Source organism: Polistes dominula, unplaced genomic scaffold (genome assembly GCF_049000335.1).
Source record: "Polistes dominula isolate Pdom_NZ unplaced genomic scaffold, Pdom_raw_medaka contig_83, whole genome shotgun sequence".
In the NCBI taxonomy this organism is placed as follows: Eukaryota; Metazoa; Arthropoda; class Insecta; order Hymenoptera; family Vespidae; genus Polistes; species Polistes dominula.
In genome coordinates, this window is record NW_028301032.1 from 2170505 (window position 1) to 2184828 (window position 14324).

General features: G+C 34.4%; 2 protein-coding genes across 6 annotated transcripts; one reads left to right on the forward strand and one right to left on the reverse strand.

The window, feature by feature from the left end:
- Positions 1–761: 761 nt before the first annotated feature.
- Positions 762–12432, forward strand: LOC107072983 (uncharacterized). 5 transcript variants are annotated; one of them, XM_089174465.1, is made up of 5 exons: positions 762–1041; positions 2574–2865; positions 8237–9186; positions 11220–11369; positions 11542–12432. In XM_089174465.1, the coding sequence occupies exons 3-5, from the start codon at positions 8563–8565 to the stop codon at positions 12034–12036; spliced, it is 1269 nt and encodes a 422-aa protein (XP_089030591.1). In that variant the 5' UTR covers positions 762–1041; positions 2574–2865; positions 8237–8562; the 3' UTR covers positions 12037–12432. The 5 variants fall into 5 exon arrangements, with proteins under 5 accessions (XP_089030591.1, XP_089030589.1, XP_089030588.1 ...); XM_089174463.1 differs by lacking the exon at positions 762–1041 and adding an exon at positions 1772–2293 and having other exon boundaries at positions 2571–2865; XM_089174462.1 differs by lacking the exon at positions 762–1041 and adding an exon at positions 1772–2293.
- Positions 12005–13660, reverse strand: Nf-YB (nuclear factor Y-box B). The gene is made up of 2 exons (XM_015333348.2): positions 13435–13660; positions 12005–13193 (listed from the first exon to the last, which is right to left on the reverse strand). The coding sequence occupies exons 1-2, from the start codon at positions 13547–13549 to the stop codon at positions 12658–12660; spliced, it is 651 nt and encodes a 216-aa protein (XP_015188834.1). The 5' UTR covers positions 13550–13660; the 3' UTR covers positions 12005–12657.
- Between the last annotated feature and the right edge of the window lie 664 nt (positions 13661–14324).

Consider the following 14324-nt stretch of genomic DNA (forward strand, 5'->3'; position numbering starts at 1 on the left):
CAATATTAATTTTAATAGATAAATGGATTTATAGACCATTTTCAAAGAACAAAATGCTTCAAAATGTACTGCCCTTAAAGGTTACCTTTACTGTGTCACTGAAAATTAATGATATCTTATTGTTATCATCAATATCAATAATTTTCTTTATTAAATCTATCAGAGAATCTTGTAAAGAACAATAAAATGATTAATTATTTCTATTATATCACCTTATTAGATTTAGAAATGAATTCTACAATTAGATTCAAAGCAAACAAAGCTTTACAACCCTTCAGCTCTGAAACAGACAAACAAACAAACGAACAAATACGTTTCCTTAAACAATTCTAATTCTATTTTCTAATAAAACATATTATTACAAATTATAATCGAAATAGCTTGCTGCATTAAGGGTAGCAATTTGAAAGGGTGTTTCAAGAAAGATCCAGGAGTATCTGGAAGAACAAAGCTGCTGCTTGATAGAATCCTCAAAAGCTGTTTCCTATTACTAAAGAAAGAAAGATATAGATAGATAGATAGATAGATAGATATTAAAGAAATATAAAAAGAAAAAACAATATGTTGAAATATTATTATATATATGTCCCTTCGTTCATCCCTTCCGCGCACATATGCGCGCATCTCGCGTAAGAAGGTCGCTCGAACGAGCCGGATAGCCCAGCCAAAGGAGGGAAAATCGAAGAGTAGGAGAAAGGGGGTTGCTTTGGTGTGTACCTGTCCAATGTATGTGTATGTGTAAGAGAGAGAGAGAAAGAGAGAAGAAAATAAAAAGGAAAAAAGGGCAAAAGAAGGAGAGAGAGAGAGCCGATAAGGTAGGTCGCACTTTTCGGCCGATTCGCAAAAGCAGGGCGAACCTCGTGAAAGGTGAAAGGTCAGAAGAGCAAAGAGGAGGAAAGAAAAAGGAAACACCGTGGGATATCGACTCGAGGAGGTGGAGGGTCGAGGGTGGAGGGTGGAGGGTGGAGGAAGAGGAGGAGGAGGAGGTCGAGAGCAAGAGATAATCTAACCGTCGCGGGGGTGGCGTGTAATACGGGTAGGGTAAGTGCGAAAGCGGGTCAACCCTGAGTGTGTGTATTGAGAACACGAGAAGACGCGCGCGTAGCAACACTTTATCACAAAATTACTTTTTATCCACCCTCTCTTTTTTCTCCCTCTAATTTCCTACTATTTTTTAACCCACACCTCTCTCTCTCTCTCTCTCTCTCTCTCTCTCTCTCTTCATCTATGAATGTATTTTTGTAATGCTCACTTTTGGAGAGATATTAATTTAATCCTAGAAACATTCAATGACAAATTATTGACTATCAACTATCTCTCTCTCTCTCTCTCTGTAATAATTTATTTTATATATTTATTTATTTAAATAAGTACCATTAATTTAAATTATATGTATAATTTGTATGTTACTCACAATGTGCTTCATTTGTATTCGATTTTACATTATATATATATATATTATATGTATTGAAATTTTCTTGCTGACCTTTAAAATCTCTCTATCTCTCTCTCTCTCTCTCTCACACACACACTCTCTCTCTTTTTCTTTTTTTAACGATATATCTAAACGCAATCATCTATCGAACTGGCTAACGTAACGCGCCACGGATGAAAGGTATATGTAAAAAGAGAGAGAAAGAGAGAGACCATGAGAGAGAGAGAGAGAAAGAGAGATGAAGGAAGTAAAAGGGGGAAGTACTAAAGGGTAGGTAGGGGGCGCTTGTGGGAGAGTGGGGGTGGACTGGCATCCATAGATGTGTGAGAAAGAAAGAGAGGGGTTGAAAGAGGAACAACGATGACTACGACTACGACGACGTAGACGACAGGACGATGACGACGACGGGGTGCGCACCTGGTTGCGCTCGAGTTTACCCGCCAGTCGACGGGGTGGTTTTGTTCGGTTGCGGGAAACGAGCGCGTTCGTCGCAAGCTCGTATTAAACGCGATGAAGAGATAGAAAGGAAGAAGAGTTTAAACTCTCTCTCTCTCTTTCTCTCTTTCTCTCTCTTTCCTCGTCATCTTTGTTCGTTGTTTTGTATTCTATAGTAGTGGTAGTAATAATAATAATAATAATAATAAAAATAATAATAATAATAATACTCGTCGTCATCGTTGTCATCGTTGTTCGTCGTTATAGTTCAATTTTTTTTTCGTCTTTTTTTTTGTTTTCTTGACAAAAATACAAATTCAATTAAAAACATATACATATATATATATATGTATGTATGTATGTATATATATATGTGTGGTATATAAAACGTGTTGGACGAGAAAACCTTAATCCTCGAAATTCGTACGTGTTTATTCTCTTTAATCATCTTCCACACACATTCTCTCTCTCTCTCTCTTTCTCTCTTTTTCTCTTTTTACACATTTTATCGTTAACTAAATTATACGCGCGTTTTTGAAAAAGCCTACCAACCATTTATATAATTTTTTTTTCATTGCGATGTTGGTATATATTCTTCCCTTTTTTTTATGTCTTTCTTTTTCTCTTTATCTCTCTCTCTCTCTCTCTCTCTCTCTCTCTGTTTCTTTATCTTTATATGTGTGCGTGTTTTTTTTTCCAGCAGAGTGACCACGTGCGTGCCGTGAATAATGTCGCGTACGTCGTTGATCTTTACTACTGTCGGTTCAACCCCTGTGAATCAAGTGTAACAACTCGGAGATTATTTAAATAAGGAAAACTCTGGATAATATTATAAAAAGAACATACAGAAAAGAAAGAAAGAAAGAGAGAGAGAGAGAGAAAGAGTGTGTGAAAGAGAAAAAAGAGAGAGAGAAAGAGAGAGAGAGAGAGAGAGAGAAAAAGGTAGAAATAAAGAAATAGAAAGAGAAAGAAAGAAATAAAGAAAGAAAGAAAGGGTAAGGGTGATTGAATTTGTAAAAATGTTACGAGAGAAAGAGAAAAAGAGAGAGAAAAAGGTTTCTAAAACGTTGATTAGTATAAAACATATTTATTTTTTTTTCTTGTCCTCTCCCTCTCCTCTCTCTCTTTCTCTCTCTCTCTCTCTAACTCGTTCGATCGCGAATCGTCGGTACGCGCAATCTTTTCGGTATTGCTGGCTGAATTTAAAACCCGCTTTGCTGTTGCTGTTGCCGCTGCAGCCTCCATCTCCGTCGAATATGCTCTCTCTGTCGTAGTTTATATATACATATATATATATTATATATAAATAATAATTAATATATTATTATATTAATAATATATATATATTATATTGGAAATGAACTTTCGAGTTCCTAATGCCAATAAATAATAATATATATTATATAAAAATAATAATATATGTATATATGTATATGTATATATATATCTACATGCATACATGTCCATGTGTTAGTGCGAATGAAAGAAAAGAAAAGGAAAAACAAAAAAGAAAAAATAATATTAATGAGAGTATAAAATAGCATTGTATGTGCCTCGTTGTTGTCATCGTCATCTTCTTCGTCGTGTGTTGTCATCTTCGTCGTTGTTGTCGTCATCGTCGTCATCGTTGTTGTCCATCGTTGTGTGTCGTCACATCACTATCATCGTTTCTTCGTCAATTTCGTTTCAAATTATTATATCGCGTATCTTACTCTCTATTTCTTTATCGGAAAACATTTATTTGAAGAAAAGATAAAAGAGAGAGAGAGAGAGTGAGAGAGTGAGAGTGAGAGAGTGAGAGTGATAAAGTATGCTGATAGAAAAGAATAAAAGAAAGAGAATTAAGAATAAATGTGTAAATTATTGCGTTGTTCGGAAAGTTCGTGCCAATTGTCAATAGATGGCATAAAGTTTCTTTTTTTTTTTTTGCTAAAAAAACCTGAAAAGTTTTTTTTCAGGTTTTTTTTAAGTTAGTCCAAAAATTTTTTGAAATTATTCATAAAATTGGAGAGAGGTTGTGCAAACAGAATGGTACTTATATATAATTTAATAAATAAAAACACTTAAAAATGTGTGCGTTTCGTTACAATCTTCTATCAAAATCGGCACGAAATTTCCGAACAATCCAATAGAATTTATGTGTGCTCAGGACAAAGGAGGGCTAAAAAAGAAACCCCAAAGAAACAAGAAGAATAATAATATCAAAATCCAAGAGAGGGCCACCAGTCAGTCTTTGATTTTCTTTTCACGCGATTCTCTCACCGGAACCAAAAAAAAAAAAAGAAAAAAAAAACACTTCCTGTAGTAGTTTTTCTCTTCGTCTAGTTACTTCTTCCACGAACTTGTTCTTACCACACCCCCCACCCTCTCACAATTACCACCACCACCACCACTGTACACCACCACTACTACTATTACTATTACTATTACTACTACTGTTACTATTTTATTGCTCCTTTTTTTTTTACACGATACCAACACTTATTATTATTCTTATTATCTTATATTATTATTATTATTATTTTTGTATTATTACTTTTGTAATTCACCATGCTTTTTCCGTAGCTTATTTGTATATATTATTACCTATACTTATTCGAATATTCACACACGTGCTCATGTTTCGTGTGCGTACGTGCGTGGGTGTCAACACCTAACCTCTCTCTTTTTCTCTTTCTCTATCTTTCTTTTTCTATTTCATCCCCTTCCGGTCTCTTTTTAAAGCTCATTCCCCTCCCCTCCCCCCAACCTCCTAACCTCACTCTTTTTCTTACGTCATCAGTACAGCTTTATTCGATTTTATTTTATTTTTCTCATTTTTCTACTGAAACACGCATCGTGGCATGTGTCGAACGACAAATTTCCTATAAAAATGTTTCTTGCAACGATGACACTGATAATCTATCTCCCTCTCTCTCTCTCTCTCTCTCTCTCTCTTTCTCTTTCTCTTCTTTTATATTAAAGAAGAAATTCTATTTCATTTAATTACCTTTTTACTATCATCCCTATTTCTTCTTATTGTCATAGTTATTTTTTTGTTTTAAATTATCTATCGCTTTTTAGTTGTTTTTCTTTTTTTTCTTTCATAGAAAGTGCACATAGATTAGATAAAAATACAAAATATACATTTTTATATGAAATTTTATATTATTACTCCGCCATTGTAATATATTTTTATCATTTCTAATAAGTTCTCCATTTTTTCTTTTAATATATTTTTTAATTACTTTTTAAAATTCGATTCGAGAATTCATATATATATGTATAGTAAATCGTGTCGTTTAAATCGATGTTGCTGCGAGGTCGTTCTCAACGTATCGAGGGGAGGGTGCGGGGAAGGGGAGAGGGGGGGATGGTAGGAGGAGGGTGAAAAAAAAGGCTGACAATGAGCCTAGCAAAGTCGAGAATCTTACGCAGCCATTCGAACGAGGTCGATGGCGTGCACTTCTTCCTTCCTACATGTGATGTATGACATTCGAAGGACACATTGTCATTTTCTTTTTTTCTTTTTTTTTTATCTTTCTTTTTCTTGTCACTTTTCTTACTCTTGTATCATCCCTTTGAGATCTTTTCTTTTTCCGTGGTTTCTTTGAAACTTCACAATATTCACTTTCAAAGTACTTTAATTATATATATATATATATATATATATTTTCAGGGGTCCTACAATTTACCCGGGGATCCCCAGAAGTTCAGAAGTTTCACACAATTTCCTCAGGGATCCCTAAAAGTTCGACAAAATTTCTCCAGGGGTTCCCCACAATTTCCCCAGGAGTTCCTCACAGTTTCACGGGGATCCCCACAATTTTCTCAGAGTTTCCCATGGGTTTCCTCACAATTATATATATATATATATAATACGTGATTTTACATTTACATGACAACGATACAACACGTGTGTGTCCTTTCGTGTTACTTATCAAGAATCTCTTGGCCTCGTAAAGTTCGATTTTTTTTTCTTTATTTCAAATCACGCGCGCATTTTTTTTTTCTAACCTTAAAATGATCATCCTCCTTATCATTGACCCAAACCAAATTCGAGTATTTCAATATTTCATGTTGTTTCTTTATATTTTACTTTTCTATAATTATTATTATTATTTTATTTTGTTTATCAAAGATTCAATAAACAAATTAGGATATTTCTAGAAGAGGTTTTATCCCCTTTAGTATAGTTTAAACAAACAACAACGTAGGTTATACTAACCTTCTTGAAACAAGTATTTTTAGATTGCACTATGCACCAATAATATTATCTAACACTTAATTCATTTTGTTGATCACAGACACACACATATACATACACATACATATACATACACATACATATACATACACATACACATACATATACATACATACACACAAGTAGTATTGGTATTTTCTTAGATAATATCAAAATTAGGATTGTGTGAAAGCTTGTGAGATAAATAACATATATTATTTTATTCTAAACACGCTTCTTTTGTCTATCTCTCATTCGAATATGGTCGAATTTTTTAGATAGGTTCTTCGCAAATGTAGTATTTACAAACCACCACCACCACCTGTTTTAATTAGTAGTTAACAATCTATGACTTATTAGAAGCTAGATATCGAAATATATTCTATCATATTGAATAAAAGGTCTCTAGTCTTTAGCAACAAGGTATTTTGGTATAAATTATTATTGTACCAACTACGAGATTATATGTGAGTATGTAAAAAAAGCAAGGGTCATAAAATATTCACACATTATCTTCATTTAATACAAAAATACATATATATATACTAGGGGTGCACCGCCACGCGTTGCTGTGGCTCACAATCATTCGCGATTAATAAAATAATATTGCGATTATAAATTGAGATATAAATTATCCTATCTTTCAAGTTGAATGAAACTGCACACATTGTGCAAAATTTTATTAAAATCGGTTTAGTAATTTAAGAGTCCATTGCGGACAAACAACGTCACACGTAATTTATATATATTAAGAAGATATATTTTATATATATATGTATTTTTAAATAAAAATAAGAATCATTCATTAATTTCATTGACAAGATTGATCCTAGCAACTCGCTTGAATGTATAAAACAAACAAACAAGCAAAAAAAAAAAGAAAAACATCCAAAAAAAAATTGCATCTCGCTTGCTTTTATTTGTGTGTGTCTGTCCATGTAGTTTAATTTATATATGTGTGTACGTATGTACGTATCTATTTAATAATTGTATAAAAATGAAAACGTTGTGAACATAACACACCCCTTTTTTTTTGCATCGATTTCGTAATACTATAGTTTGGTTATTTTAATAAAAGATCAAACGAAATATGCAATACGTATATATATACATACACATTTGTAATGTAGTTGACATGTTCTTTTTAGTATGACCAAGACGAATCGAAACTTCATCCTTGACTATTATTCTTGTTTAATATTTCAAAGGTCTTCCAACGATCTAAACGATACTATAGAGTCACATTTACATAACTCATAGATAAGGTTTATACAATGAATCACAATTTGAATTAACGTTATATGTTTTTTTACAATAAAATTTCTTGGTTATACGTATGAAGAATTTTGAGAATGAACGGAGTTTATAATAAAATGTTGTTCTTCGTACTATTCGAGTTTCATGGAAAATGCGGGAAAATTATTTGAAATTAATTTATTTTCATTAAATTTATAATCTTAATTAAACTCAACAATATATTTGTGTGTTTATTAGAAAAAAAAAAGAACAAAAAGGTAGAAGGGAAAATTGATAAAAGTATGTTAACCAGTTAATTGTTTTGAAAGTACTCCATTTTGAAAATTTACACCGCTGTGTGTCGCTAAAATCGACCTATGACGAGTTTTGAGGTTAACAATTGCTCATTTTGAGAATAAAATGAACTAATAATACAAAAAAACAAATAGTAATTTACGAATCTTTCATTTCTCTCTTGAAATCATCTTGAAATTTGAGAAAATGTTTAATTTTACACACACAAAATTACAATTTAACAGGTTGCAGCAAATGACGGCTATAGCCGTCCGGATCTTTGTTGTTTCTGAGTACGATCTTCAAATTAAAAGTGTGCAGCAACGTGTTAAATAGCAAATAGTCACTACTCTAGTCATAAGACAAAATTCTGCCACTTATTCGTGACGAGTATACTCGTCAAACTCAGTTAACTGGTTAATATTGTTGCATACTTATATCTTCGAGTAGTACGAGAGAAATAATGAAAAAATAAAAGAAACGAAGCTTCATTCTCAAAATAGTAGTAGCAAAAAAAAAAAATAGTAGTAGGTAGGAAAAAAAACAAAAAAAAAAAGACGCGAGGGATGCCAATAGCAGGCGGAGCTCCGTCACATTTCTTGCCTTTACAGAGACAGGAGAAAAAGAGAGAGAGAAAAACAGAGAGAAAGAGAGAGAGAGAGAGAGAGAGAGAGCAAGGGGAAAAGAAAAAGCAGGAATATAACAGAAGGAAGAGACCTACTATTACTACTACTACTGCAGGATCAGTGTGTTCCCAATAAATAAGAAGAAAAAAATAACCAGAGAAATATATTTAGTAAAAAATTGTCTCCAGTGGTATTTATCAGAGAGAACAACAAAAAAATAACAAAGACTGATATCCAAAAAAAAAAAAAACAGAAAGGGATTGAAATAAGAACTAAAAAAGGATCAATCAAAAGTGAACGACAGCTAAAAGATGTACGCGGCAGCAGGTGGTGCGAGTATAGCGAGTAGGAGGAAGCAGAAACGTTTGCAATTGTACAAACGTGGTGTAGAAAGTGGCCGATTGGGTGAAAGTGGATTAGGAACGGCAGGAAGGGGCAAAATAATTTCGAAGCAAACAACAGGATCAAAGGCAACGGGAACGTTGATGACGAACAAATTTGCTCGTCAACATCAACATCAGCATCAGCAGCAGCATCCGCATCATCAGCACCACCACCACTACTACCACCACCACCATCATCATCAACACCACCATCATCACCACCAACATCAACACCAACACCAACATGTTGTCCCATCATCCTTCGCAGCACAAGCACCACCACCACCACCACAATCATCCCAATTCCATATTACCGGCATCGATAAACAACAGCTTATTTCACGCGTCGAGAAGTACCAACTACAACAACAACAACTACAACAACAACTAGCACCTGTATCGCCCATACAATTCCCCATATCGCCGCCACCGCTCTCACTGGAATCATCCGGTTCGGTCACCTGCGCCACTAGCAAGCCTAACAGCTTCCCTTTTCCGCCACCCTCGATCCTCGATCTAAGAATCTCGCCTACTTCCACGTCGGATCTACAGGTGGGTAAAATCATCCAAGAGAGTTACTAACTATTCTTGTCGAAGACCCTCCTCCTCCCCACCCTCATCCTAGTTTACCTTGAACAACCAACCAAATCCTCACCCTAATCTCTAACACTCTATCCTATTTTTTTTCTCTATCAATTCGAAACGCTAGAGTTATATTAGCACGATAATAATATAGGAAGTATATATAGATAATACATATTTAGAAAAATCACACCAATTTCACCACTTTTGTATTCCGATCTGTTGTTTTTATTTTCTAATTCTTGATCTTTATTCTCTGTATTTAGCTAGCTATCTATCTACCTAATCTGTCTATCTATCTATCTATCTGTCTGTCTGTCTGTCATCCATCTATCTATCTATCTATCTATCTAACTATCTGTACGTATCTCTGTGTCTATCTTTCTATCTTTATTATCTATAATTTTGGTTTTTATCTAACGCACCGCACCACTCGTCGGCACAACACCCCCCCGAGTTTGAGAAGACCGTCGATCGGCTGTCTGGTGGCGTCTACCGTAATATCGCGGTAAGGCGTTCGTCGGATCATCCAGGTTCGTTGGTCGATCCCGATTGCGATTAGTAAAAGAACGTTTTACATTTAAATAGGATATATAAGATAGATATGAAAAGAACAAAATGAGGAAAAAGAGGATTAGCATTAATTTGTTGTAACATGTTGATTTATTTTGTTTATTATCGCGGTCTCGTTACCAGCGGATTTGGATACGGCGAATGCTAATGAGGCAAAACGGGTCTCGAAACAATTTGTCTAGATTTTATATACATATATACATATGTATATATAAATATATACCCCTATTGTGTATATATGTATATATAGATATTTGTTGTAATTTAAACAACGAATTGAAATTATACTGATCGGAATTGGGATATATGATAGTTGTTGCGTGGGACTTGTTCGATTGAATACAAGGAAGGAGAAAAGGATTTTTCACAATCAACCAGGAGGGTGACACACTTGAATCTAAAAAAAAAGGTGCTACCACTATTACTACTTCTACTCTAAATTATACTACTACAAACTTGTTCTACTACTACTACTAATACTACTGCTACTATTATTAACCCATTACTACTGCTACGAGAGAAAGTGGGGAAAAAAAAAGACAGTCAGGATCTTGACGATCGATGAAACAAGCAAGTGAATGAGCGGAATGCAGGCTGCTCTATTGATTAGAAGGGAGAAGCAGCGGTTACGGGGGGGTAAGGTGGTGAACTTTAGAGATTTACCAACCAACTTGGCCACAAGGCTTATTCCACCGCTACCACGATATCCCCCACGTTCTTACGTTTACGGGGTAAGTATATCAGGTTCACTTGCCAGCCACTTTATCAACTTTTATGACGGTAAGGATATATTATTATAATCGACGATGGTGGTATTTCTAAGGAACGGAAAGCGTTCGCCGATAGAATCTATCCTCGAGAATAACTCACGATATATACCGCCTATATCTGCGATAATTAAGGTAGAAATTTTCTAACTCGGGGTTATCTGTGCGGCTACAAATTTATTATTAACGATGTCTTTGTTTTTTTTTTGTTTACCCTCCCCCCTATCTTTCTCTTAATTTCATTTTTATTTACTTTCTTGTATTTATTATCCCTTTATATATAAGTCGGCTGCGCTTCCGTTTTTCATTTTCTTTTTTTTTCCGTTCGAGTTAGCGTCCTTCCCCTTTTTTGTTTATTTTTTTTTTTTTTTTTGGTAGACCATGTGTGACGTTATTATCTTCTCATGTGATCAATGTCGTAAAACATAACTTCATGTTTAATAAATAAATAAATATATATATGTATATATACATGTATGTGTTTTAAACAGGAATACGAATGATCTACTGCTAGCAAAAGGATTTAAGATTGAATATACCCATTGATCGGTTGTATTCATTTACCAACCTTAAATCCTCAGCCCCCTAATGTTGTATCCACTTCTCTTTAATGATATATATTTAGAATAGAATAATTAATGTCGTAAAGTGGAATGGTTGCAGTGTCAGGGAGCTGGAAAGGTAGCATGGCAGGGATGTACCAGATCATCCCCTCTTCCTTTATTTCCTAATTTACCACATGGGTGTCGCGGCGGCGATGGCTACAAAACGAAACAATGCGAGGCTCATCGAAGATGGATGAAGAGGAACAGGGTAACGCGTTTCGTATTGAAGGCTAACGCATAATATATAATTTCATTCATAATATTCATCATTTTGTTTTGATAGAACGGACAATGTGAAAATGTTATTGAAAAGAATTTCCTTTTTTTTGGGTCTCTAGTAACGATTTAATTGGCTAAGATGAAATTTCGTTTAATCACAGATACGAGATGCCAGTTATTGTTATGGGAGTAGCGGAGAGGACGATGACGATGACATAAGCGGTAGCGTTAATCGTCGTAGAGCTGAAGTTAATGCAGCAGTAAACACCGTACTTTATGCCGGGCTTGGTGCCACGGCTCTCGGCCTAGTGATTTCATTTGTTGGTACCGGTGAGAAAGGATTTCTCAGTCCCGAGTTGAAATTAATTGGACCCTCATTACTGTGCGCTGGTCTACTTTGCTGCCTGTTTCGTGTATTGCTTTGTCTTTGCCTGTGCCGTTGCGGCGAATGCCGTTGGTGCCTTTGTAAGCAGTCCCGTAACAAGAAAGACAAGGAAAAACAGAAGACGGGAACACGTCCATCCGGTCCAATGCAAACAGCCTCGCTTTTATCACCAGTGCCACAGCAACCAGCAACACACTCGTCATGCCAAGTGTCGTCATCGTCAGCAAAGGGACATGAACTCTTACTCTCTCCTGCCCAATTACCTGAATGAAAATATGATTTCAAACGTTTTTTACCGAATTCTACATGCCGATCTACTGCCGATTCTGTCCAAAGAAGAGGAAACAAGATATGGAAAGGAAGGAAAGAAGGAAAGAAAGAAAGAAAGAAAGAAAGAAAGAAAGAAAGAAAGAAAGAAAGAAAGAAAGAAAGAAAGGAAGAAATAAAGAAGAGAACAAAATGATAAAAAGAAAAACAAACAAAACAAAGAAAATATTTAAATAGCATATCTCGACACTATTCGGTTTGACTTAAGTCACAATATATCATAAAGAATTAATACTAGTTAAATGAAATTTAGTGCTCACAGTGAGAATAATAAATGATCGGCTACGTTTTTTCTACCCTTTCCGGTGTTTGATGAAGTAAACGAACGTTTGTTGATAAATCTCTTCATTTATTTCCTTCCATTGTTATTTCTTTATAAAGAACATTTAAAATAGTCAATGTGCTATTCACTTAAGATGCAATAATGCATGATATTATATTTAATGACTTAATGATATTAGATTGATTTTGTCTTTTCTTTTGTATGAAAACTTGTCATGTTTCATTGTCTTCTACAAAAGGCAATAAAAAAAATTCCATTTAATACTAATTTAAAATGCACTGATCAAGAAAGTTGGAATTGCATTTGATCGGTAGAGGAGTAACTGTAGATTACAGGTGTATCTGAGGTAGTCGCATTGGAATCTGTTGCAATTGTGAATAATTGATCTTCGTATATGGTACCCTGAGGTTCTACTTTTCCATTACCGGTCGTTGTTCCTGTACCCGGAGGATTGTCACCTTTGGTAGCTTCTCTATATTTTTGTAGATAAACTTTCAATGGTTCTACATAATTATCAAAACCAAGATTAGTCATTGCAAACAAAATATCTTCTCCGTTAATGGTTTTTCTTTTTTCCATATGACACCGGTCACTTGCTTCTGAGGTGATAAACGATATAAACTCGGATACACATTCTTGTACACATTCCCGTGCATCTTTAGCTATTTTTCCTGATTCAGGTATAGCCCGTTTCATAATTTTGGCAACATTAGCTATAGGGAGAAAACGATCCTGTTCTCGTAGTGGACCACTACCACTTCCACCTCCACTGCCTTGCAAAGGGTCACCACCGCCATGGTTGGAATCATCTGTATTTTCTGAATCAATAATGATTAAAATGATAAATCATGAGAACTATATTACAATGAAATTAATAAATTATTCATAAATCATTTCTATTGGAGGATTTAATCATAAGATCAAAAATAAATCAAATGCAATTCTCGTTCTATACTTTCTCATAGTAATTGTTATTCAATGATTGTTTTATTTTGTTAAATAGAAAATTATTAAAATATGTAAGATATAATTATTATTTCTTATAAAACACTAACCTACCTTCCAAATCGTCCGATTGTACGCCTATGTATGAGGCTGAAACACCACTTCCTCCTAAAAAGGTTGTAGGTCCTAAAGGTCCACCGTCATCGCCACTTTCACCACTATTTTCCATTCTATAATAATATTTTATTTCTTAATTTAAATAATATATAAGTTTTGTTCTCCTAACCTCTTCACAAATTATGTTCGTGTTATTGTTGTTAGTTTTAACCATAAACGTTGCTATGATGAGAAATACTGACTAGATATTTCACGACGTGGAAGAACATTTCTGCGCATGCGCATTAGTTGAATCTTTGTTTAGCATACATATTTATATTTATATTATCATTGTTTTATTACATATAATTATTATTAAATTTATTAAGTTTCAAAAATAAGACGATTTACCAAATATTTCGAATAATTCGAAAATATTATTGTAGAATTTTCAACCAATCAGAAAACGTAGTAAGTTATAAAGGTTAGTTTCAATCAGAGAAATGACGGATGTAGGGATCCTATAGGGATGCGCCATTACATTGCTGGCGGACCGGAACTCGATTTTGCACGCGAATGATTCGAACAAACATTGAAATAATTATGAAATAATGAATTGCATCAAATACAGAAAAAAATGAACTATATTTAATGATATTTAAAAATTTATATTAAAATAGAATAGGTTACACGAAAAAATTATTATAAATTCAAGCGTTCCCCCAAAATTTTCAGCCAATGGCACATGAGCTAAATATGAATGGCGCATGCCTCCTACAGGATCCCTAGATGGACGAATCAGATGGCGCCTAGTGTCACATGTTAAAAGTGATTCATTGATGAGTGTTCCCTCGTAAAATATTCCGGCAACATTCAGGTTAGGTTAGTACTAACAGTGTCTCTCGTGG